The 27841-nt window shown below is 38.6% G+C and overlaps 1 protein-coding gene across 2 annotated transcripts in view; it reads left to right on the top strand.

Moving 5' to 3' along the window:
• The window catches only part of LOC148897536 (PDZ domain-containing RING finger protein 4), a 131551-nt gene that overhangs the window by 57567 nt on the left and 46143 nt on the right, over positions 1-27841 (top strand). Inside the window, exon 1 of one of the 2 annotated variants that reach the window (XM_088995837.1) lies at positions 19588-19851. The exons of the other annotated variant lie outside the window; for it this stretch is intronic. Coding sequence (XP_088851963.1) covers positions 19615-19851 — 237 coding nt within the window. The 5' untranslated portion in view covers positions 19588-19614. Of the gene's footprint in view, positions 1-19587; positions 19852-27841 lie in introns of those variants that run through there. 2 annotated transcript variants of the gene reach the window in all.

Genomic DNA, 27841 nt, shown 5'->3' with positions numbered 1-27841 from the left:
ATGGGAAATTAATTTTTGGGATACACACTTTTTGCATTACACACTCTGTCTGGGAACCAATTAAGTTCGTGAGCCAAGGCCCCACTGTACATACATATTGATTTATATAATAATAATAACAATAATAATAATAATAATAATAATAATAATAATACTTTTTATTTTACTTTTATTTGGATTGGATTGGATTGGATATGCCTTTATTAGTTTATTAGTTTATATTTGAAGCACCTTTCAAAGCTCTCATGGACACTTTACAGTCACAGACAAGCACGGGTACTATAATAAATAAAATACAATCACAAAATCGAATACAATAAATAAAATACAATTATAAATAGAAACAAGAGAATATATAAAATATATATAGCACTTTAACAACATCTGTAGCAGGAACAAAGCGCTAACATGGAAACAAGGGAAATGTTGCCCCTTGTGGAAAAGAAAAAAACATTGTCAGAGGCAATGGCCAGCGCTTTATCGGCACCCAGGCATAAAAAAAACGAACACATTCAGGAATGGCGCTTTATGTCATGTTTTCAATTACAGAATACATTTGTGAATGGCGGTGAATGAGTTAACGTTCATTGAAAGCAGACATGTTTGTTGTGATTTACGCTAATTTGATTGATTGATTATTTCGGTTATTTCTGCATCGTGTATTAGCCAGTAATCATGATATCATAAATCATTTCGGATTTTGAACATATCGTTTTTTGATCCGCCTTCTGGAACGGATTATGGTTGAAAACCAAGATATATTGCTCCACAGTGTACGTCACTTTTTTAGCTAGCTAGAGGTAGCTTAGGTATCTTATTTGACAAATAACCAGGAACTCAGTCCGGGGAGGGGGTTTCCCGCAGTGAATCAAGAAGCTTCACCCGTTGTTACTCGGCGACGTGGGAGGAAGGAAGAGGACGACGTGGGTGTAGCGGAGGCACAAGACGAATAGCAAATATGAGCCAAAGTGAAGAGATTAGATTAATATCGGAACCAGCGTGAAGACGATCAATCTCCACTATCGCACCTCCGCCTCTTACCTGACTTTGATTGATGTGGCTGGCAGCGCGCAAGCTAGCGAGACCACAGACACATTGAACACTTGTTTATTTTGCTAACGCTATTAGCATTCGCTACGATGTGGACAATGCGGATGACCCTCAAACCTTGTCTGTCGTATGACACAATTCGCTCATATTTATATTTGAGCTAGGTGCTAATCTGTGATGCTAATGTAGACGAGCCACTTTGAGTTATATCGTAAGGGCTGAAATGCGATGTGGTTTAATTTTTTTAAACAGGTCCGTATATGTCATGTTTTGTCCCGAAGTTTGGGATACTTTATTTGCCATTGCGGCATATATGGAGCGATCGACGGCGCACTGCTCTCGCGTACCTCGTGTGAAACGGCCTCAAATTGAGTCAAAAGACTACAGGCGACGTGTGCGAATCTCATTGATGTAGAATAATAATAATACATTTCATTTATGTATTCATTTCTTCATTTATTCATATATTTGCCGTATTTTCTGTTGTATACGGCCCACCAGAGTATAAGGCGCACCCCCAATTAATAGTGTATTTTCAAACTTTTTCCATATACAGTGATACCTTGGCTTATGAACTTAATTGGTTCCCAGAAAGTGGTTTTAAGGCGAAAAATGTGTATTCCAAACATTAATTTCCCATAGGAAACCATTAAAATGAGAATAATCCGTTCCTAGGTCCCCATAAAACATAATTTTCTACTTCTAATTTTCTAAGCCTTAAAACTACACAAAATATACCTTATTTTATGTATAATAAATGTGCTATGGCATTGTAATTAAAGAAGATAATGTTACTGCATAATAAAGTTGTCTTTTTTTACCTTTGTAGTCGGTAAAGTAGTCTGTGACAGTCGTTGCGAGACCTGTTGTGGCTCAATATTACTTCACATATAAGGCGCACCTGCGTATAAGGCGCAGGGTCATCTTTTAAAGAAAATGAAAGGTTTTAGGTGCACCTTATACACCAGAAAATACGGTATTTGTCAATGTTGTCGGTGTCTAATGGCGGACTGTTGGTTCTCAAAGCAGTTTTCAAAATTAATATTATTTATTTATTTTATGACATTCTGGTCTTCTTTTCTAGAAAATCATGGCTTTTGAGTGCGTAAAATACAGCGTTTATTCATTTTTGCACCACCAGTTTACCCACCAGCTGCCTGACTTTGGGTCACTGGTGCGCAGCAATTAGTCCACAAAATGGCTGACGACAAATCTCCTTGTCGGTGTCGAATGGCCGACTGCTGGTTCTCAAAGGAGTTTTTGAAATGTAGATTATTTATTTATTTTTATGGCATTCTGGTCATCTTTTCAAAAAATCAAGGCTTTTGGCTGCGCCTTATACACAAAATGGCTGACGACAAATCTCCTAGTCAGTGTGAAGCGGCGGCCTGCTGGTTCTCAATGCAGTTTTTAAAATTTTGATTATTTACTTATTTTTATGACATTCAGTATTTTCAAGAAAATCAAGGCGTTTAGGTGCACCTTATACACTGGAAAATACGGGATATATTCATTTTTGCCCCACCAGCTGCCTGACTTTGGGTCACTGGTGCGCAGCATTTAGTCCACAAAATGGCTGACAACAACTCTCCTTGTCGGTGTGAAATGCGGACTGCTGGTTCTCAATACAGTTTTTAAAATTTAGATTATTTATTTTTATGACATTCTGGTCATCTTTTCGTGAAAATCAAGGCTTTTAGGTGCGCCTTATACACCGGAAAATACAGTATTTATTCATTTTTGCCCCACCAGCTGCCTGACTTTGGGTCACTGGTGCGCAGCATTTAGTCCACAAAATGGCTGACGACAAATCTTGTCAGTGTCAAATGGCTGATTGCTGGTTCTCAATGCAGTTTTTAAAATTTTGATTATTTACTTATTTTTATGACATTCAGTATTTTCAAGAAAATCAAGGCGTTTAGGTGCACCTTATACACCGGAAAATACAGTATTTATTCATTTTTGCCCCACCAGCTGCCTGACTTTGGGTCACTGGTGCGCAGCAATTAGTCCACAAAATAGCTGACTACAAATCTCCAGTGGAGGGTAAAGTTTGTCAGGGGCCAACTCAGTATTTATTTTTATTTATTTATTTTGTTATTTACAAGGCAAGAATCCGAACAGTTTGTGGAGGAAGAAGACGTTGCGGCTACTAACTCGCGCAGGGAGCCGTATACTTTTTACAGGCTCTTGTGTCTTGTGTACATTTCGTATAGGTAGTGTCGACTCTGCAATGGAAGTGGGTGAAAATTGCCGAGGTGAGACAAATAAAGCCATTTGCATATAAGGAGCAGCCAGAGAGTGCTAAAAATCTCTTGCCAGGAAAAAAGTCAGTTTCCGGCGTCGATTTTACTGCTTTATTTCCAGACGCAAAGACTCTTCACAGACTAAGAGTGAGACGTTTGGGATTCATTTGCTGCTTCAATTTGAGTTTTTTTTTTACCTGACATTTGGTGCACTTTGGATCATTATACTGCTCTATCCATTCTGTTTTAATTCCGCTTTTTTTTGTCATCAGATTCATCGGGATGCGATCTCGGCTGATTTGGGGAGAAATAGGGGACACTCTGAACTAGCCGCTGTCCAATCGTGGGGCTTATATAGAGAGGGAAAAAAAAAATCATTAGCACTCGACAATGTCCATGTTTTAGGAATGTGAATGGAAGACCTCGCGTTCTAACTCAGTTTCATAGTTTATCTTTTGAGTTTAAAGGACAACCGACACCATTTTTTTTGTTTCCCAACTGACATCAGAAAAACGTTTTATAGCATCTAAAATACCCAAAACACACAGGATGATATTTTTAGTCAAATGCAAAACACCAATAAAAATGACTTAGTGTCTAATAGCTTCTTCAAATTGAACCCGGAAGTGGCCAGTTTCAGAAGGTCCCGCCCCCTTGTTCGTGATGTCACGCCAATACGTCTTTCCTTGCTCGAGAATCAAAACAATGGCTTCAGATTCGGAGACGATGCTTTCTTGTTCCTCATCCAATTATGAATATGATTCAAATAGTTCTGAAGAGGAAAGCATACATGTTTGCAATCGATTAAAGAAGTCCTTCCGGATCAATTCGAGCCGTCAGGACTCCAATGTAACGTCCCAGAAAATGCACAAGATGGCGCCCAAGCTCCGTAAGAAATGGGCTCTTTTGTCTGCTGGGAATTTATGTCAACTAGTATCAAATAGTAGTCTTGGTGCAACACACAACGATTCACCATCGCGTTATTTATGTTTTTTCCTTCTAATTTCGCCATCAACACGACATTTTCAGACCAAACAAAGTACCCAAACTGCATTGTCTGTCACTTTCTCAGTCAGGGGCGTTCCTTCCGTGACGTGTAGAATCTTATTAAAATACGCTCAGTAGAAGTCATTTGAAGTGATTTTACAAATTATGGACACAACTTGTCCGGAGGCGTCGGTTGTCCTTTCAAGGTGCGCCATTTTATTATTGCAGGAACTCAGCTGTGATTGGCCACAGATTACAACCCTCCCCAGTGAGCGACTGGTTGTCACAGAATACACAAACCACATGGTGTGCCCCCCCTCCCACACCCCCAGTTGTCGAAAGCGATGCTCGATGACACACTCCGATAATTTGGTGTTGATTATAAGTGAAAAATCGATAGTTTTCCTTCTGGGAGGCTTGCGTTTGTTTGTTGTGCGTCTGCCATTGATTGTTTTCAATATCAGCTCAGTCGGATCGATGACCTTGTCTCCTTATTTGCTTTCCGTCTGCTGTTGCTAGAAAATTCAGGAGTTTAGTTCCAATTCGTACCATCTACAGCAGGGGTGTCAAAGTCCTTTTTTTGCCCCGGGCCGCATTGTAGTTATAGTTTCCTCTCGAGGGCCGTTATGAATTTGGGGAACCCATTAGAATGTTTAAATCCCTTCAAATATTACATATAGAGCACACAGCAAATTAATGAATAACTCGTTTTCAAATCTGAAGTCAAGAATAATGACTTTTATTGTGGTTGACATCCAAAAAGATGAAATTTTGGCTCAGATTTTAGCAATCATCATGGAATTTAACAAGTTTCATTTGCTTTCGCGGGCCGAAAAAAAAGATGTGGCGGGCCGGATTTGGCCCGCGGGCCTTGACTTTGACACCTGTGATCTACAGGTTTATGAAGGATGGGAAAAATAATTTCTGAAAGGCCAATTCCAGTTCTTTTTTAAGTGATTTATAATAATAATAATAATAATAATTATTATTATTATTAGTAGTAGTAGTAGTCGTAGTAGTAGTAGTAGTAGTCATAGTAGTAGTAGTAGTATTCATCATAATAATAAGAAAAATAATAATACATACATACATACAATAATACATTTTATTTCAAGCGCCTTTCAAAGCTCTCAAGGACACTTTACATTAACTACTTCAACATTCAGCTTTCTTGGGGTCTTTTTTTTTTACACAGATAATTATCCAGAAGTTTTTTTTTACCCAAAAATCAAATGAAATATTTCACTGTGTTCAACGAGAAAAAAAAAAAAAATCAAGCTTTGAAATAGTCGAGCGTTAGCATCGCGTTGCTAACGTGGCCGCCATTTTGTTGTTTGCCAGGGTTTTTGTTTTTGTCACTTGAATTCCAGGACCCACAGAATATTGACGTTTTGGATTACATAAACATTCAGTACAGCATTAGAAAGAAAGGAAGAGATAATTCCTAAATTATATGGTTCTGGAGTTATATGAGGTTGAAATGAGGGTGGCTGTCCAAAGTACAATGCAATACTGTACATACATATTGGTTTATATAGCGCTTGAACAACAGCTGAAGCTGGAACAAAGCGCTAACATGGAAAGAAGGGAAATGCTGCCCCCTTGTGGAAAAGAAAAAAACATTGCCAAAGGCCTTGGCCAGCGCTTTATCGGCACTCAAGTATGAAAAAACAAAACCCGAACAAATTCGGGAATGGCGCTCAACATCATATTTTCAAATTTCCGAATTACTGCAGTAAAGGGAGTACAATACAATACAATAAAATACAGTTTATCACAGTTGTTGTTTTTTTTTTTTTGCCCGTTAATCCATCAGGCTCTATTATTGAAGTTTAGCACTACATAAACATTCAGCAACATACAGCATTAGAAACCTTAGATTATCTTCTTTCATCAGAAAAGAAGATATAATTCCTAAATTATATCGGTCTGGAGTTATATGAGTTTGAAAAGATGGCAGCTGTCCAAAATACAATGCAACAGATGAAGCCGCGAGTGTGGCTGCCTTTACATTAGCTCCTGTATTTTGTTTTTCTTTTGTACTTCTTCCTTTCCTTTCCTCTTACTTTCATTACTGTACTGTTGTGAAATGTAAATTTTTCCACTGCAAGACTAATAAAGGCTAAAGCAATCCAATTCAATACATACTTATTGGTTTATATAGCGCTTGAACAACAGCTAAAGCTGGAACAAAGCGCTAACATGGAAAGAAGGGAAATACTGCCCCCTTGTGGGAAATAAAAAAAACATTGCCAGAGGCCATGGTCAGCGCTTTATCACCACCCAAGGATAAAAAAAAAAAAAAAACATATTCGGGAATGGCGCTTTTCGTCATATTTTTAATTCCGAAGAAATTCATGAAGGCCAGTGAATGAGTAAAATTTTCTCTATTTACGTGAGGAAAAAAAACAACAGTCTTCTGTTTGTAGACGTATTTAATGGATCGATTTTTATCCCGTCACAAGCAAAAATCGTACACGACGCCCCCCCCCCCTCCCCAAATTTCCACAGGGGCTTTTTGAAACCATGAAAGAATCATTTATCAGAGCATCTCCAAGTTTAGTCTATTGATTTCAAATGACACCTAAAAACAACCCGCCAACATGCCTAAGGTTATATATATATATATATATATATATATATATATATATATATATATATATATATATATATATATATATATATATATATATATATTGAGTGGTCTCTCCATGTTCCTTATTGACGGTCTGTTAGTCATGATTATTATCCTCTTTGGAAGGAAGAGCCTTTACTGATTTCCAATCTTATCCCACAAAAGATGTCTCTGCAAACCCCTGCAAATCGTTGATTGATTATCACGGATGTCACAAACAATACAGCCAGGATGCCTGCGGGTCGGTCAGATCTTTGCCCTTATTTCTCCGCAAATTTATTATTTATTTAGAAATAATGGTCAAACTATGGAATTTGAATTATATTAGCATTGGGCTTAGCTTTTATTAGTCTGGCAGTGGAGAAATTGACATTTCAAGGCAGAAAAGTGATGAAAGTAAGTGGAAATGGAAAGGAAGAAGTAGAAAAACAAAATACTGGAGCTGCTGGAAAGGTGGCCATTCTCATGGCGCCATCTTGAAGTCAAAAAAACGACAACACAAAGACACAGTCATTCAATTTTAAACACTTTCTGTATCCTGTGTGCCCCCCCCCCCCTGCCCATCTCAGCACGATGGGGGACGGAGCTTTCAGCTGCTCTGTCCCCAAACTCTGGAACTCACTTCCTCCTAACATCAATTCTCTTCCCACCTTCAAATCCCATCTCAAAACCCACCTATTTAAAATGGCATTTTTTTGTGTAGCTCAATCTCTTGTTTCTATTTATAATTGTATTTTATTTATTATTGTATCTATGCTTGTCTGTGACTGTAATATTATTATTACTATTATTATTATTATAATATTACCATTATTACTATATTATTATTATTATTATTATTATTATTATTATTATTATTATTATTATTATTATTACCGTCTTTGTTGTATCAAGCAGTTTTAGATGAAAGAGGAGAAAATCAAATCCTCCTTTTCACCAGTGGATCAGGGATGTCATGTTGAAATGTGCACACGTCTGCTACAAATTAAATGGTGAAAGCAAACACGAATCGATTGATCGTAGCATCGATTGAAAAGACTGTCTCACATTTTCTGTCCCATGTAAATCCGCTTCGATTCCAAGCCGCGACGTTTCTACATGCGCATTGCCGCTCTGCGCTGCTACAAGCTAAATGTTGAATGCAAACACTAAGCTGTAGCATCTATTGACGAGAAGACATTGTCTCACATCGTAAATCCGCTTCAATTCCAAGCCGCGACATTTGTACATGCGCATCGGCGCTCTGCGCTGACGCTCTTGACGCGGGGCTGTGAAAATGCTGCCTATTACAGGCACACAAAAAAAAAAACACAATCGCCCCAGACGTGTCCAGCAATGACAGTCAAGTGGCATTGCCATTCCTCCCAAATCAAAAACTGTGCTGGCTTATGCTGAACAGGCGCAACCGCTCAGCACAATCTCCTCTTTGATGAATGTTGTGGACAAAAAAAATGCTGAAAAACAATCTGTATTCGTTCCACATGGCGCAAAACAACACAAAGTGACAAAATAAAACACAAAAATAAAAAAAAACAAGGCTCATGAGAGCCAAGATGGCTGCCTACTCGGGCGCCATCTTGGACGTCCTTGTATCAAAAACAACATCGTCCGGATTTTCCGTCATCGGATTTCACGCGTTAGTTAAGCAAGGTCGTCAAGCACGCCGCTCGCAACAAATGTAAAACGTCAACCCCAGCGACGTTTCCAAACACGGAATGTTTCAAAAGAATCAACTTAATCATCCCAACATGAGCATAATGCATCACATAAAGTCGCCATAAAACACTGGATGCACCAGAGGAGCCTCTTCTGCTGTCAAATGGTCCGTGACGCCAACATATGCCTCAAGCCCTCCAGCTCATGTCGCGCTCGCTGTAAATCCAACACCAATATTTGTGTGTGTGTGTGTGTGTGTGTGTGTGTGTGTGTGTGTGTGTGTGTGTGTGTGTGTTTCTTTCAAACACATCTTGAGATCATCCTTAAAAACCTCATAAAACAAATTCTGATTTTATTTAGCCTGAATCTATTATAGAGATTGAAAGACAATGATATAGTGCAGTGGTACTTGTACTGACAAAATGTAATACAGTAAAGTCTCGTTATATCGATATTCAAGGGAGTCCGAAAAAATATCGATATAACCAGGACTATCGATATATCCGACCCTGTTTGCATGTAATTTTCTCCGTGCGTGCATAGAAATAGTATCGATATAACCGGGACTATTGATATATCCGATATCGATATAACGAGACTTTACTGTATGTTCTGGAATAAATTTCTTAACCAGAAAATGTTGGAAGTCAAGACGCGTTTTCCATGTAAATCCCCTAATCAGTTCCAACCTCCCTTAAATAAATCATAAAAATACATCAAAATATGTCACAAATGACATGTTATAATTAGGTTACTACACAATCAATGACAGTTGTGTATAATGTAAAACTAAGTAAATAATAAAAATGACAGTCATTTAACTTTTAACTCATTCACGAATTTATTTGGGAATTAAAAATATGACGTAGAGCGCCATTCCCAGATATGTTTGGGGTTTGTTTTTTCAGGCTCAGGTGCCGATTAAGCGCTGGCCATGGCCTCTGACAATGTTTTTTTCATTACCACAAGGGGAAACCATTTCCATTTTTTACATGTTAATGCTTTGTTCCTGCTTCAGCTGTTTTTAAAGCGCTACAAAATAAAGCATGCAAAATGCAAGCCCGGTTTGTAACTAAGCTAGCTATCTGGCTAGCTATCTGGCTATGTAGCTAGCTAGCTGGCTATCTGGCTGGATGGTTAACTAGCTAGCTGGCTGGCTATCTAGCTAGCTATCTATTAGCTATATAGCTAGCTATTAACTATTTGTGTTGGTGTTGTCATATTATTTATTTACTTTTTTTTAACTTTATGTTACTTCCGGGTTGAGTGAACGCTGGCGCGTGTGGCTGCCGCTGCTCACCGGCAGAAAAAAATATCCTGTGACTGTAAAGTGGCCTTGAAAGTTTTGAAAGGCGCTTATAAATGAAAGGTATTATTATTATTTCAACCAATATGTATGTATTGCATTGTACAGCCGCCCTCATTTCAAGCTCATATAACTCCAGACCCATATAATTTATTAATTAACTCTTTTCAGTTGAATTCCGGAATCCACAGAATATGGAGTGTTCGGACTACATAAACATTCAATGCAGCATAAGAAACCTTAGACTCTCTTCTTTCATCAGAAAAAAACTGTTAATTCTTAAATGATATGGGTGTGGAGTTATATGAGATTGAAATGAGGGTGGCTGTCCAAAATACAAATCAATACAGGTAACATCCGATTTACGATCTGCCCGACTTACGACCACTCGTACTTACGACCACGACCTCCAGACCCTAATTTTAACATTTTAAGAGGGGGAGTTTGTAAGTCATTTAGCCTCTGAGTCTCTGTTCAACATTTTGAATGGATTTCGACTTACGACCATTTTGACTTACGACCGTTTGGTCGGAACGGAATTCGCTCGTAAGTCGGATCTTACCTAAACATAGAAATTGTTTTCTAACATAAATACAATCATAAATGGCAGTGAATGAGTTAAAAGTCTAACTTGATAGCATCTTTTCTTTAGCCGGAAGCGCACTCACCTTGAAAAGCTGTGAAAACCACTGCCTAATTTAATCAATAATTTTCAGAAACAGGCAGACAAAAAAAAATGGGTGTTTAATTTCGCACTTGACAGGTGGTGAGGCACTCCACAGACCCAAATACCGTATTGTATTGCACAATATAAAAAGTTATTTTTTTTTTTCCGTAACACATTCCCTTTCCGCAGTCGGAGGTTTAATAGAACGATAATTGGCTTGGAAATCAAAAACACTGATTTTTTAATTTGTGTATTTATTTATTTATTTTCATACAAAACAATGCAGATTGCCTGAAAAGCGACAGCGGGTAATTTATCATGCAAAGCTACATAACCCAATGTGCTATTAATATCCTCGGCCATGTTCCCACATGAATTAAAGATGCAGTTAATAATTTATCGTCTCCCAGCGAGATGTTTTGGTCGGCTTCCCCCGCCGTTTGCGACCACCAGCCGTTCGCTTTGAAGCCTCCACCTGTACGCTTTGCATGTCGACACAGCCGGACCGACCATTATCGGACCGGCTACCCGAGAAACGTTATCCACTGACAGGTACAGTGATACCTTGGCTTACGAACTTAATTGGTTCCCAGACAGAGTGTGTAAAGTGAAAAGTGTGTATCCCAAAAATTAATTTCCCATAGGAAAACATTAAAATGAGAATAATCCGTTCCGAGGTCCCCATAACTTTCTACTTTCTAATTTTCTAAGCCTTAAAACTACACAAAATATACCTTATTTTATGTATAATAAATATGCTATGGTGTTATAATTAAAGAAATAAACTGTACTGTATATTAAAGTCATTTTATTTACCTTTGTGATGGTCGTTGATGGCTTGATGGAATGGAGTGGCCGATTTCATCAACATTAAACACTTGATGAGGAACGTAGCCTTCTTCTTTCACCATCTTGAGGAATGATTCTAGGTGATTTCTCTGCTATAATTTTATCTAGTTCCTCATCAATTGTGTTCTGTTTAGCTGGGTTGATAGCTTTTTGCATCAAGTGTACTGATGGCTTGTGCGGGTTATTTGTGGAGCCTGATTGATGGTAATTTTAACCTTGCAGTCTACACTCTGCCTTTGAAAGTTTTCACAGTTTTCAAAGTTGCAACAAGTCCAAATTTCACTGTTTTCTATCCATTTTCTCACCATCTCTCTGTCGTCTGCCTGTCTCTTTAACGTTTAAACCACCTCCCCTCACTGATGCGTTCTTGAGCAATCACGTGACTTTAACCGAAGACTGGGGGCGGGGAATAGAGGACAAAAAATATGTCAGCAGCCATTTTCTTTTTTGGAGAATGGCTTCACTCTCTCTCTGTCTGTAAACCCCCCACCTCTCTGCTGCGTTATTGACCAATCACGTGGCTTTAACCGACGACTGGGGGCGGGGAATAGAGGACCAAAACAAGCCGGCTGCCGTTTTCTTTTAGGAGAACGGGCTCATAACAACACATCACTCATTGTGGCATCTCTGTGTGTATCCCGAAATATAGTTCGTATGCCAAGGTAAAATTTTCATAAATTTAAAGTTTGTAAACCAAAATGTTCGTAAGCCAAGGGGTTCGTAAACCGAGGTATCACTGTACATGTTTAATTGCCCCCGAATCAGAACCGAGCGAGTATGAGCAGACAGCAGGGTGATCAGTTTGGTGTGTCAAAATCTCACCTTGCGTTCTCGGGATCACAACTTGGAATGCATTTCTCTTAACGTTTCCCACACGATAAAGGTGCTACCTACCCTGTTGCCTTGGTGACCGAAAGCTAGCATCGGGATAAAGATGTCTTTCTTCCGTCAGCGTGTGATGAGCCGCACTCAACTGTCCTAATCTGGAGCTTTGCATCCATTAAAATGCGATTTTGATCTCGTTCTGCTTTACAAAATGTGGCTTCTCAGCCATGGCCTGGCTCGTTAGTTGATGTAATGGGTGGGAAAAAAAAGTTTCTGGGGAGGATGCCGGTGGACTCGGATAACCGTCAGATAGATAGATAGATAGATAGATAGATAGATAGATAGATAGATAGATAGATAGATAGAAAAAGGTTTCTTCAGCTCTCAATAAATATATGAATAAATAAAAAAAATTCTGGATCGCCTCTAAAGGGTGAGAAAAACAAAATATATATGTATTTATTTTAGCGGAAACAACATAACAATATACAGTAAAGTCTCGTTATATCGCTATTCAAGGGAGTCCGAAAAAATATCGATATAACCGGGACTATCGATATATCAGACCCTGTTTGCATGTAATTTTCTCCGTGCGTGCATAGAAATAGTATCGATATAACCGGGACTATCGATATATCCGATATCGATATAACGAGACTTTACTGTATCTCTTCTATATTTCTTCTATGACATCACGTTCAGCAATTGTTGCTGATTTTATTTTTGTATATTTAGAAACCCTACCCCCTCCCCTGGCACCACCAATAGATTGATCGGACTTTTACGATACTGAATTGGATTTTTGACTCCCGTCTTTTTCTTATGACAACAAGCGAAGAATGTTGTTAGCTTTTTAAGTTGGTCCAGCAGTTAGCTGCCATATGCTAGTCAGTTTACAAAACACTGTCTGTCTGTGTGTGTTTGTTTGTTAGTTTGTTTGTTTGTTTTAATCAGGATTTAAGCAACCTGGGAGCCAAGGCCCATTTAAAGGACAATTTTAAGGACGTCTCCGGACAAGTTGTGTCCATGATTTGTAAAATAGCTTCAAATGACTTCTACTGCGTATTTTACAAAGAATGCACCGCATATAGCTATTTTTTACGTTTTAAGACTTGCGCTGAATATTCCGCAAGTCTTGTTTTTGAGTTGGTGACGAGTCCTCACCCTACGTCACTGAAGGAACGCCCCTGACCGAAAAAAGACACATTGTAGGAGTCCTTCGATCACGTCAATGCGTTTTGCTGTACTTGTTTGGTCTGAAAACTTCATGTAGCACCAAAAAGAGGCAGAAGAGGGCGACAAAGCTCCGTGTAAGGAATTAATCAGTTTGTGGAAATGGGCTGATTAATTCTTTACATGGAGCTTTTTCGCCATTTTCTGCCTCTTTTTTAGTGCTCCATCCCCCATTGCCTCAAAATGGCACAGAATAAATTCTTTAATCGATTGCAAACATGTATGCTTTCCTCCTCAGAACTATTTGAATCATATCAAGGCAAGACGTCTCGGGGTGACGCCATGAACAAGGGGGCGGGACCTTCTGAAACTGGCCATTTCCGGTTTCAATTTGAAGTAATTTTTAGACACTTTAAGTCATTTTTATTGGTGTTTTGCATTTGACTAAAAATATCATCCTGCGTGTTTTGGGTATTTTAGATGCTATAAAACGTTTTTCTGATGTCAGTTAGGAAACAAAAAAGTGATGTCGGTTGTCCTTTAAGTTCCCACAGAGATCCCGGAGTACGAGGGGTCTCATTTATTTTATTAAGTTTAAAACACTTCAATTAATCGACTGTCTGCGCTTCTATGGTTGATATCAAATTTATATCAACGGCCTTCCAGTCTCCTCGGTGTCCTTTCCCAGTCCCCACCGGTCGTTCATCAACTGGACAGCCCTTTTTGCCCGCTCAGGTAGAAACAAGTCCGCTACCGTGTTCATTCCCGCAGTTAATGGGCCTCCTCACATCTCACAAGGCCCGACGAGCCGATCCGTCGTCCTGGCTGTGATGGCTGTATTTTGAGCAGCTCTTCAATTGCTTTTCTGACAAACTGATATTTAAGCTCCCTTAAAAACCTCAAGGTATAACCTTCAACCAAGTGTGGAAATGCGGCTAGAGTGACGCCGTAAAACGGCAGCTCCGCAGATATGCGCGGTCGCGAGCCGGTAGAACGCCGCGTTGCATTCAAGAAAAGACGTAAAAAAGTTAGCACTTTTTGTAAACTAATTGGAAACCGATGAGAAACAATGGAGCCGGACAGAATAGCTTGAACTCTTCTGGGAAAACGTTTTACATGGATAGTGAAAGAAGACAAAACCCACTTCAGTGCCAGGGTTTTTGTCATTTTCACTCAAATCGCAGGACCCACAGAATATTGAGTTTTAGGACGACATAAACATTCAATTCAGCGTAAGAAACCTTAGACTTTCTTCTTTCGTCTGAAAAAAAATAGTTAATTCCTAAGTTATATGGGTCTGGAGTTATCTGAGCTTGAAATGGAGCCGGCTGTACAAAATTCAATAATAATAATAATAATAATAATAATAATAATAATAATAATAATAATAATAATAATAATACATTTAATTTCTAAGCGCCTTTCAACACTCTCAAGGTCACTTTACAGACACAGGATTTTTTTTTTGTGCGGGTGAGCAGTGGCAGCCATTCGTGCCAGCGTTCATTCTACCCGGAATATGTCACAAATAACATGTTACAATTAGGTTATTACATAGTAAATGAGAGTTTTGTAACATGCAAAAATAAATACAATAAAGTCTCATTATATCGATATCGGATATATCGATAGTCCTGGTTATATCAATACTATTTCTATGCACGCACGGAGAAAATTACATGCGCACAGGGTCGGATATATCGATTGTCCCGGTTATATCGATATTTTTTCGGACTCCCTTGAATATCGATGTAACGAGACTTTACTGTAAATAAGAAAAATGACGGTCATTTGACTTTTTACTCATTACTCACTGCCATTCACAAATTTATTCAGGCATTGTAAACATGACATAAATTCCCAAATTTGTTTAGGATTTTTTCATGCTTGGGTGCAGATAAAGCGCTAGCCATGGCCTCTAGCAATGTTTTTTTAATTTCCACAAGGGGACAGCATTTCCCTTTTTTTTCCTATGTTAGCGCTTAGACTTCTTTCATCCCCCAAAAAAGTGAATTCCTAAATTATATGTCTCTGGAGTTTTCTGAGCTTCAAATGGGGTCGTCTGTACAAAATACAATACTGTATAAAACATACATATTGATTGGATTGATTGGATTGATTGGATTGGATATGCCTTTATTAGTCTCACAGTGGAGTGGAGTTGATTTGAAATGCTTCCCCTTTGTGTGAAATAAACACATTGCTAGAGGCCACGGCCAGTGCTTTATCGGCACCCAAGTAGGAAAAAAAAACAAACTCGAACAAATTCGAGAATGGCACTGAAACAAATCTGCGCAATAAAGACACGAAACCAAAAAAAAAAAAAAATGGTGTCGGTTGTCCTTTAAGACAAACTGACGTCATTACGCTAAAAATCAATCGGGGGAAATAAAATACAGTAAAGTCTCGTTATATCGATATTCAAGGGAGTCCGAAAAAATATCGATATAACCGGGACTATCGATATATCCGACCCTGTTTGCATGTCATTTTCTCCGTGCGTGCATAGAAATAGTATCGATATAACCGGGACTATCGATATATCCGATATCGATATAACGAGACTTTACTGTAACATAAAATCATCAATAAAATGATTGAACACTCCTGGATAGTTAGATCGCACCAGATGTAGAATTCGACCATGTAAAACCTTTCGCCGCAAAGTGTCCAAGAAGCGCTTTTCTCAGTTCCGATCCATTTTCCCAAAGTGCATCAATCATTCCAGTGGCGCTGCTTGACCGCAGGCAGAGGGCTACTGTATCGGTCTCGCTTGGCGGATGATGAGATGGGCCATTTGGGTGACTGATGAACGTCTTAACCTCAGGGCTCACTGATTGCCGCGTCACATTGGAATGCTCGTTTCTCCGCGTTGGCTAATAATGGCCATTGTCAGCGCATTCTGGTTGCTCTTCTATTTCTTTTTTTCCTGTGTTGAGAGCACATTGGATTTGACCCCGAGTGTCCGCAACAACGACCTAGCTAACACCTGGCTAAAAAGCCTTGATTGCAATTGGATTGGATTAGCCTCACAGTGGATACATTTGACATTTCACAGTAGCAAAGCGATGAAAGGAAAGGAAGAAGTAGAAAAACAGAATACGGGAGCTGTTGTAAAGGCAGACAGTCATTCAATCTTAAGCACTTTCTGCACCCTCTTTGTTGCCTGAATCAGAATCAGAAAGACTTTAATAGCCCCATAATGGGGAAAGGAAAGGAAGAAGTAGAAAACCAAATGCAGGAGCTGCTGTAAAGGCAGCCACTCTCGCGGCGCCATCTTGAATTCAAAAGAACAACAACAAAAAAAATATATATATAACAAGACGAAGATACAGTCATTCAATCTTCAGCACTTTCTGCACCCTCTTTGTTGCATTAAGCAGTTCTAGATGAAAGAGGAGAGGATCAAAGCATCCTTTTCACCAATGGATCAGAGACGTCATGGTGGAATGTGCACGTCTGCTACAAGCTAAATGTTGAAATCAAACATGAAGCTGTAAGCATCCATTGATGAAAATACATTGTCTCACATCTCCTGCCCTACGTACTGCAAATCCGCTTCAATTCCAAGCCGTGGCAGTTCCGCACTTGCATCGGCGCGCAGCGCGGATGCTACTCAGGCCATGCACTCCTCCAGTCGCAGACTGTCCAACAGCACCGACATTTTCCACTGAATCAGAATCATTTTTATTGGCCAAGTATGTAGACCACACAAGGTCACTTGATGCTAGCGGGCTAGTGTGGCTAACGAGCACATGAACATGAGCCACAACTTACTAAAGACACAAAAGTACAGCGAGTTGTACTCACGTTTTGGTCATGAAGTCACACTTAAAGTTATCTAGCTCGCTACCGAGCTATTTATTTGCTATCTATTAGCTGGCTGCATGGCTATCTGACTAGCTATCTATTAGCTATTTAGCTGGCTATTTGGCTAGCTATCTAATGACTATCTAATAGCTATATATTCGCTGTCTAGCGGGCTGGCTAGCTATCTAGCTGGCTATCTATTTGCTATGTAGCTATCTAATAGCTATCTATTAGCTAGCTAGATTTCTATCTCTTTGAGTTACTTCCGGGTTGAGCGAGCCATTAACACTCTAAACAGTTACCCAAATATAACTTTATAGAGCTTTTTGCATTTTTTTTTATGATGATACTAGTGCAGCGTGTTCTAACAAAGAAAATTCCTTGTAATAATAATAATAATAATAATAATAATAATAATAATAATAAATTTCATTTATAAGTGTCTTTCAAAACTCTCAAGGTCACTTCACAGTCACAAGATCTGTTTTTTCTGTGGGTGAGCAGCGGCAGCCACATGCGCCAGCGTTCACTTAACCCGGAATAACTCAAATAGATAGAAATTTAGCTAGCTAGCTAATAGATAGCTCAGAGATAGCTAGCTAGCTAGTTAGATAGCAAATAGATTGCTCATAGATAGCTAGCCAGCTAGTTAGATAGTTAATAGATCGCAAATAGATATTTAACTAGGTAGCCAGCGTGATAGTTAGGTAGGTAGCCAGCTAGATAGCCAGATAGCTAGCTCGATAGCTAATTAAGAAATCCTCGTTCCATTTTCCAGGTTCACCCCCCCCCCCCCCCTTGCTCATGTCACTTTTTGGGCTTTCTGATTGCCTAGCAACAGCAGAAATCTCTCCCCTCTCTCCTGGTTGATTCTTGAGGACGTTTTTATACGGCTGATGGAGCAAAAGCGCTAGATGGTATTAGCCATAATAGCGCTAGCCGTGTGATGTCGCTTTCTGTTTTGGCTCCACTCCAGGCAGTCGAGCAAAATTAAAGCCCAGAAAATCGGATTACGGGCGTCCCCCCTGGGAGGACCAGATGCCCGCTAGCTCCCAGCTGATGAGCGCTCGTTCGTCTACTCTCTTCAAAGATGGCCGCCAGGCCAATTTGTTAGCAATTATTGCTCGTTAGCAAAGAGGCTTCGCCATGGATTGATTCATGATGAATTACTTGCCTTTTGTGCATGTTAGCGCTTTGTTCCATCTTCAGCTGTTTTTAAAGCGCCGTATAAACCAATATGCATGTATTGCATTGTATTTTGGACAGCCGCCCTCATTTCAAACTCATATAACTCCAGACCCATATAACTTAGGAATTAACTTTTTTTTCTGATGAAAGAAGAAATACGAGAATTGAAAATAGGACGTAGACCCACCATTCCCGAATGTGTTCAGGTTTTATTTTTTCATGCTCGACTGCCGATAAAGCGCTGGACACACCTCTGTCAATGTATTTTCCCTTCCACAAGGGGGCAACCCTTTTTTTCCATGTTAGCGCTTTGTTCCAGCTTCAGCGCTATATAAACCAATATGTATGTATTGCATTGTATTTTGGACAGCCGTCCCAATTTCAAGCTCAGATAACTCTAGATTTAAATAATTTAGGAATTAACCCTTTTTTGGGGATGAAAGAAGAAAGTCGAAGGTTTCTCATTTACAAAAAAAAACAGTCACATTTGCGTAAATCACAACAAACATGTCTGCTTTCAATGAACGTTAACTCATTCAATGCCATTCGGGAATTGAAAATATGGCGTAGAGCGCCTACTTTCTTTCCTACTTGAGTGCTGATAAAGCACTGGCCATGGCGTCTGGCAATGTTTTTTATTTTCCACAAAGGAGCAGCATTTCAAATCAATATGTATGTATTATATAGTATAGTATTGTGTACAGCCGACCCCATTTCAAGCTCAGATAACTCCAAACGTATATAACTTAGGAATTATCTCTTTTTTTTTCTGGCGATAGAAGAGAGTAAGGTTTCTTACGCTGAATTGAATGTTTATGTAGTACTAAAATTCAATATTCTGTGGGTCTTAGAATTCGAGTGACAATGACAAAAACCCTGGCACTGGAGTGGACGCATTTGTGCACGAATGGAAGTGAATGAGTTACGGTTGTTTGACCTCCCACGAGAAATAATGCGCTTACGAAGCAGCGGAGTCAATGAAGTCAATGAAAATCTCTTCACACAAAAGAGCCTCGCCATCAAACTGCGAATCCGTCATCAGGTTCCCGCTCCCTCCGACTCCGCCTCCTCCCCCGCTTTATCCCCGCCCACTCTCCAATCATGAGCGTCGTCGTCATCCCATAACCAACCCCCCCTCCCAAATACGGAGGAGTGTCTCTCGCGTAGCCACAACTCCGGCGTGATAGCGCGCGTGCGAGCCCAGCGCGGCACACGGCGGCGGATGCTGAAGCTGCGCGTAGCTCCCACAGAAGATGCTAACCGAGGTGTGACGGATGAGAAGCGACGCGGCGTGGACCCCCCCCACCGCCGATTGCCCCCCAATCCCTCTCCCCCCTTCGTGTCCGTCACCGTGGAGATCCGGACGCTCGTTGCTCCCAAAGCAACTATCATGGGCTGCAATCTGTGCACTTTACAGAAGCGAGAGGAACACTATAAGCTGCTGTATGAGATTGCACAGGTGAGCGACTGCTGTTTGTTGACGGGGGGGGGATGATTGACAGCTTGAAATCAAACAAGAGAAAGATTGCGAGTCTTCTTTACAACTAGCCATCAGAGCTGATAGTTCATTCATGGTGTCGGAGGGGTTGTGTTGAAGGAGCAACTTTTTCTTTAATGGAGTCACAATCGCTCCAAAGCCGTCCGGGAACATTCCTGCGAAATTGTCATGCCTATTTATCTATGTATTTATTTATTTAATTAATTAATTTCTCTGTTTAATTAGGTATTTGTTTATCTACTTAGTAATTTATTTGTGTGTTTGTTTATTTATGTCTATTTATTTACTTTATTTATTTATTTGTTTGTTTGTTTTTCATGTATTTATTTATGTTTGTATTTATTTATTTAGTAATTTAATTGTGTATTTATTTATTTGCGTTTGTTTATTTATCTATTTATTTATTTAATTAATTAATCTATCTGTTTAATTAGGTATTTGTTTATCTACTTATTAATTTATTTGTGTGTTTGTTTATTTATATGTCTATTTAATTATTTTATTTATTTGTTTGTTTGTTTTTCATGTATTTATTTATGTTTGTATTTATTTATTTGCTTATTTATTTATTTAGTAATTTAATTGTCTATTTATTTATTTGTGTTTGTTTATTTATCTATTTATTTATTTAATTAATTAATCTATCTGTTTAATTAGGTATTTGTTTATCTACTTATTAATTTATTTGTGTGTTTGTTTATTTATATGTCTATTTAGTTACTTTATTTATTTATTTGTTTATTTGTTTGTTTGTTTTTCATTTATTTTTGTTTGTATTTATTTATTTGCTTATTTATTTATTTAGTAATTTAAGTGTGTATTTATTTATTTGTGTTTGTTTATTTATCTATTTATTTATTTAATTAATTAATCTATCTGTTTAATTAGGTATTTGTTTATCTACTTATTAATTTATTTGTGTGTTTGTTTATTTATATGTCTATTTATTTATTTATGTTTTTATTTATTTATTTATTTATTTATGTATTTATTCATTCTGTGTGTAATGTCACTTGTGCAACGACAGTGATGATTTTAACTTGGGGTGGGGGGGGTGGTCTTACTTTGAGTCTTACTTGCATGCATGAAACAATCCGTCAGTTATGCCAGTTGTTTTGCTTTGTGTTCAAAGTGATCAGGCAAAGTGTTTGGGGACCCCCCCCCCCCTCCACAGAATTTTATAGGACAATATCTCACTCGAATAGATCCACCCCTGCAGTTAAGATGTGAGTTCTACAAGCACTTACTTGAGGATGAATGAAACACGCACACGGAGTACTAAGTGGAGGAAGCCGCTTTTGCTTCCGGAACAAAATTCACCTTTTCTCAAAAGAAATGTTATTTCTATTTGCATATCTTGAATGGTTGATAATTGTGTTTCGGGTGTGTCTATAAGCAGTAGGGGGTGTGTGAGTGGGGGGGGGGGCGACATGTCTTCCTCAAGCTCAATTTTTATAATTCTGATTTTCTATTCATTTAATTTAATTTTTGCACTTTGTAATATTTATTGGAAAAAAAAAACATCAAATGCTCTATTTTCCTGCCACATTGCACTTATAATGAACAAATAAATATAAGGATGTGAATCGAAAAGCAAATAAATAAATCAAAATATGTAAATACATACTTACAATGATGTGAATAGAAAAACAAATAAATACACACAAAAATAAATAAATTAACAAATAAATAAATAAATGTAAGGATGTGAATAGAAAAATAAATAAATAAAAATAAATAAATAAATACATTCCTACACATTTACATTTCACAGCAGCAAAGTGATGAAAGGAATGAAAGTAGAAAAACAAAATACATGAGCTGCATGACATCCAAAAATGTGAAAATTTTGAAAAATATGAAATTTTGGCTCAGATTTTAGCAATCATCATGGAATTTAACACGTTTGATTTGCTTTTGCGGGCCGAAAAAAATGATGTGGTGGGCCGGATTTGGCCCGCGGGCCTTGACTTTGACACCGGTGCCATACGGTATCACGTTGTCTAGTGAGGTAAAAAAAAACATATTTCAACAAAGCTAACAAGGGACCGGTGAAATTTAGCCACCAGTTACTTGTGTTATACATACAACGGAATTGGCTTTTGAACAAATTGAACGAACGGCGGCGAATCTTAATTGGAATTACAGGATATGCCAATCAGGAGAAACAACATGACATAGTTTTGGTTGTTGCTGTTTTTTTTTTTACGCTACTCACTTTAATAGTACATTCAGGACAATCGTCAAAGTGGACATGCAAGACAGCTTCGGTATGTCATCCATATTTTTTATTTTCGGTTCCAGACATACCGGTCGCTATTCATATGCAATGCAAAATAGCTTAAACATGGTGTGTGTGTGTGTGTTCATGCGGCATGCCTGATACACAACCAAGCGCTCACCTACCCACCTCCACCGCCTCTGAGCCGCCGTGTGTTCAAGTGGCGGGCTAATAACTGTGAAGCAACCCCCCCCCACTGTTTCGGCGCCTTCTCTCTTCGTAGCGCCTGCCTTCACGCCACTGTGATCACAGCTCTCATTAGCCGTTTTATACAACCGCCCCGCGCATTAATTAGACGGAAGGGGTGTTGAGTGAGGTGGGATCGTGGGGGGGGGGGGGGGTTATCCCGCGTAAAGCATCACTATGAGTGGATACGGAGGCGGCAAACAAAAGATGGCTCAACCGCTGCCTGCCTGTGCAACTTGACATGCTGCCAAAACCCTGGGCCAGCCTTGATTATTGTTGTTTACTTTGGACGTGCGCACAAGGCGCTTCGTTTTGGAAGAAATGAACGTCGCGTCCTCCAAAGGTTTCGTAATTATGCAAATGTCGTACGGGTTGAAGTATTTGGTCCACAAGACGTTAGTAGTGTCTTGGTTTACTTCGCAATGCAAGCATGGTTCTTAATATAAGCTTCAAAATAAACCTTTGTGATTGTAAATATTGAGGAAATTCTCAATATTCGGCAAATAAAAAATGTACTCTTGACTATGGATGAACGATGACATCCCAAACCGCCGGTACAGACAACCGATAAATTCTCCAGTCCGATACCAGTAGGGATAACCGATAACATCTACGGACAGATACCAGTACCTAATTTACCGTTAAGCGATTTTGACATTTATATATTTATTTATTTATTTTTGTTGACTACAAATATGTGTATCAGTTCATGTTTATTTTTTTTTTTTCACCATCCAACATCAGTCCAACCAAGATTTATTATTTATTATTTATGTAAGTCTTTATCGGTTTGAAAGGAATTTTGTGTTGCCAAAGGACTCTTTGTAATTTTTCCGAAACTCCTGCAATGTAAGGTACTGCTACTCCTCTCCTTTTTGTATCTTGAGAATTTTTTTGGTTTCATTCCCTATTCTTTCTTTCTGACTTTTGTTGAATGACCACTGAGGGTACCCACAGTTAGTGAGTGCTCTCCTGATATGTTTCGACTCCTTTTCTCTACCTTCGATGCTAGTTGGTATTAGTTTAGCCCTATGCTGGAGGGTTCTGATCACTACTAGTTTGTGTTGTATCGGGTGGTTAGAATCGAAACCACAGACAAGTAACTATAGTCGCTTCTTTGGGCTGATCAACGTTTCCTTGGATTTGGCCAAAATTGTCGCTAGAGGACATTTACACACTTTATGGGAACAAAATTAAGTTTGTAAACTGATGTATCACTGCACAAGCAAGTTCGGAAGCATCCAAATCACGCCTCACTTTGTTTACCTTATCTCAGTTTCATTTATATATGGATAATACCCCCTACTCTGCTTCCCCCCTGCTGTATTCTACTCGAATACCAATCCAGAGGTGCACGGTCTTCCCTGTCGATTCTGCGGGGTTGGTGTAATGTGTAAATGCAAATGAGGCAGATGCGGTTTTGCCGGTGTTACGGATGTGACCGACTGCACCTTGATTCGGCTAGCAGAAGTCGGTCACGGCGGTTGGTTGGTTGGTTCGCCGACGCTGTCCTACCCCACCCCCATTACCACCAACCCCCCATTCCCATTCCCTCACGCCTGACCCGATGAGGGCTGGATGATTTATGACTTTCTGGCTCTTTCCCATTGCCTCCTCGCTGTTCTTATGACTGTCAGTGTTCTACATGAAAGCGTATGCACAATTTTGGGGGGTTTTCAGCCGTTCCTGCAAATCTCCATCTTGCCAGGCGTACATTTATTTATTTATTTATTTATTTATTTATTTATGTGTGCATTTATTTATTCATTTATTTATTTATTTATTTATTTATTTATTTATTTAGTATTTATTTATTTATGTATTTATTGGTTCATTTTATTAATTTATTTTGTTTGTTTTTATTTATTGACTTATTTATTCATTATTTTTGCTTGCTTGTTAATTTACTTGCTTATTTGCATGTTTATGTATCTGTGTTCATTGGTTTGTTTATTTATTTATCTCTGTATTTATTTGTTTATGTATTGATTTATGTACAGTCAGAATTGCCAACTATCTATTTATCTAGCAATCTAGCTAGCTATCTAGCGATCTTGCTATCGAGCTACTTACTAAAAACATCAGCTAGCTAGCTAAAACGATCAGCTAAAAGCATCAGCTACCTAGCAAGTTAAAAGCATCAGATAACTTTTAGCTCGCTAACTCGATGAAAACATCAGCAGGCTAGCTAGCTGAAAACGTCAGCTAGCTAGCTAACTTATGAATCTATCCATCTATCTACCCATCTGTCTATCGATCCATCTATCCAGCTACCTAGCTATGATTTGACTGCTTTTTGGTTGCTCGGCAGATAACTAGCAAGGTAGCTAGATAACTTGAAGTATCAGCTAGCTAGCTAAAAGCATAAGCTTACTTTTAGCTAGCTAACTCGATGAAAGCATCAACAAGCGAGCTAGCTAAAAATATCAGCGAGCTAGCTATCTTATCCATCTATCTATCTATCGTCCATCCACCTATCCATCCAGCTAGCTAGCTATGATTTGACTGCTTTTTGGTTCCTTGGTAGATAACTAGCTAGGTAGCTAGATAGCTAAAAGTATCAGCTAGCTAGTTAAAAGCATAAGCTTCCTTTAAGCTGGCTAACTCGATGAAAGCGTCAGCAAGCTAGCTAGCTAACTTATCTATCTGTCCATCTATCCATCCAGCTATCCATCCAGCTATCCAGCTAGCTAGCTATGATTTGATTGCTTTTTGGTTGCTCTGTAGATAACTAGCTAGATAGCTAGATAGCTAGAAGTATCAGCTAGCTAGCTAAAAGTAAGCTTATGCTTTGAGCTAGCTAGCTGATACTTCTAGCTATCTAGCTAGTTATCTACCGAGCAACCAAAAAGCTTACTTTAAGCTAGCTAACTCGATGAAAGCATCAGCAAGCGAGCTATCTAAAAACATCAACTTTGTTTCTTTCATTCTTTCTTTATTGATATTTATATATATATATATTTATTGACATCATAGTATCTCCCGTTCTCCATGACTATTTTACAAATATTACACAACGCGATTTCAGCGATCCACTCTGGGATACATTTTCCAGTGGCCCCTGAGCAGAAAAATAATAATAATAGAGTTTGACAGCCTCTTTTTTTAGATGAAACGTCATTATCGACCCAAGTTCGGGCAGCTCGCCGGCACGATCAGCCAGACGCTTACAGCTTGTTTTCTCTGACACTTTAGCGAACAAACTGGAGTTGATTCGCTGTCTTGCTCTCACTTAGCTTCATCGTAGGGTCTATTCGTGTACCCCCCCCCCCCCCCCCGCCACCCGACTCTCCGTTATGTGTCGCACGTCTTGTTTGGACTCGTCAAGCTCAGTGATGTGTGTCTTTTTGGGGCTCTAATTAGCAAGATGACAGATGTTGATAAGAGACGCAACACAGCACTTAAAACGTATGTGGCGGGAGTAGGAGGGGGGGCAGGGGGGGTTTGTTGAGCATTTTTTAATTTATTTTTCTTGCCATTTTTTTGTTTCCTAACTGACATCAGAAAGACGTTTTATAGCATCTAAAATACCCCAGAATTTGCAGGCTGATATTTTTAGTCAAATGCAAAACACCAATAAAAATGAGTTAAAGTGTCCCAAAACTACTTCAAAATGACCCCGGAAATTGCGAGTTTCAGAAGGTCCCGCCCCTTTGTTCGCGATGTCACGCCAGGATACTCCTTCACAAACTGCCTTGCTCCAGAATCAAAACAATGGCTTCAGATTCAGAGAAGATGCTTTCTTGTTACTCATCCAGTTATGAATATGATTCAAATAGTTCTGAAGAGGAAAGTTTGCGATCGATGAAAGAAGTCCTTCCGTATCAATTCGAGCCATCGGGACTCCAATGTAGCGCCCAGAAAATGCACAAGATGGCGCCCAAGCTCCATTGGAAATGGGCTGATTTTTCTGCTGGGAATTTGTGTCAACTAGTATCAAATAGTAGTCTTGGTGCAACACACAACAATTCACCATGGCGTTATTTATGTCTTTTCCTTCTAATTTCGCCATCAAGACCAGGTTTTCAGACCACACAAAGTACCCAAAATGCATTGTGTGACGTCACGTCTGGCATCATCATCAACTCGAAAACAAGACTTCCTGAATATTCAGCGCAAGTCTTAAAAGGTAAAATATAGCTATATGCGGTGGAATCTTTGTAAATTACGCTCAGGAGAAGTCATTTGAAGTGATTTTACAAATTATGGACACAACTTGTCCAAAGGCGTCGGTTGTCCTTTAATAATCCACACAGTCATTTGTATTCAAAAGTATTCAAGTGCACTTCTCAAGGTGTCGGAACCTAAGTCGACGTGAGCTACAAGCAAGCAGGCAGGTAATTTATTTATTTTCAAGGCTGAGTCTCGCTTTCCTCGCCACTCGATCTGTGGCGAGCAAAGCTGCCTGTTATGAGTCTTATTAGACGATCGGGACGCTTCTCTGCTGCATTTGAGAAATAAATGGGTGGCAGCTTCACAGCTCAATGGGGCACAACAGTCCCCCCCCCTCCCCTCGATAACGTGCCGGTTGCATGCGAATGAGGCAGACGCAGTCGGTATGAAACCAGACAGAGTGAAAACTGTGCAACTTGCTGAATTTTGTACAAATACATTTTTCTGCCTCTATTAACTTATTCACTCCCATTCACAAATGTATTTGGGATTTGAAAATATGACATAGAGCGACATTTCCGTTTTGTTTTTTCATGCTTGGGTGCCGATAAAGCGCTGGCCATGGCTTCTGGCAATGTTCTTTTTTTATTTTCCACAAGGGGGCAACATTTCCCTTTTTTCCGCGTTAGCGCTTTGTTCCAGCTTATGAAGCAGTATTGCATTGTATTGTATTACCTTTAGCATTGCTCCATCTCTTGGATGCATAACGTAACCGCAGCTATAATTGTAGCTTCTTTTCTATCCGTCTTAGAATGCGATGCGCCCGATTTCTCAAAACCTGCTCGACAAGATGCAGAGTCGTTATTTATTTATTTATTCGTTCGTTCGTTTATTTGTTTATTTATTTATTTGTTTGCTTATTATGTAGATATTTATGTATTTATTTTAATTTTTAACATTTTTAAATTCTTTCAATTTTAATGTTTATATTTATTTATCCATCCAATAATTAATCAATAACTTTATTTATTTATTTATTTATTTATTTGTATATATATACTTATTTATTTATGTATTTATTTATGTAATAATAATTTTAATTAAAATAATTATTTTTTTAATTAATTTTATATTTATTTATTTATCTCATCTCATCTCATCGCAGTTATTTGTGTATTTTTTTGTTTTAATTTGTAATTTTTCATTTAATTTGTATTTTTATTTATTGATACATCAATCAACTTATTTATGCATTCATTTTTTATTTATTTATTTGTTTATTTGTTTGTTTGTGTATTTATTTATGTAATAATAATTTATTTAAAAATAATTATTGTTTACTTAATGTTATATTTATTTATCTATCCATTA

This window comes from Hippocampus bargibanti, linkage group LG05, assembly GCF_051943395.1.
Source record: "Hippocampus bargibanti isolate YZ-2025 linkage group LG05, ASM5194339v1, whole genome shotgun sequence".
Taxonomy (NCBI): domain Eukaryota; kingdom Metazoa; phylum Chordata; class Actinopteri; order Syngnathiformes; family Syngnathidae; genus Hippocampus; species Hippocampus bargibanti.
This window is presented reverse-complemented; position numbering and strand designations above follow the sequence as displayed.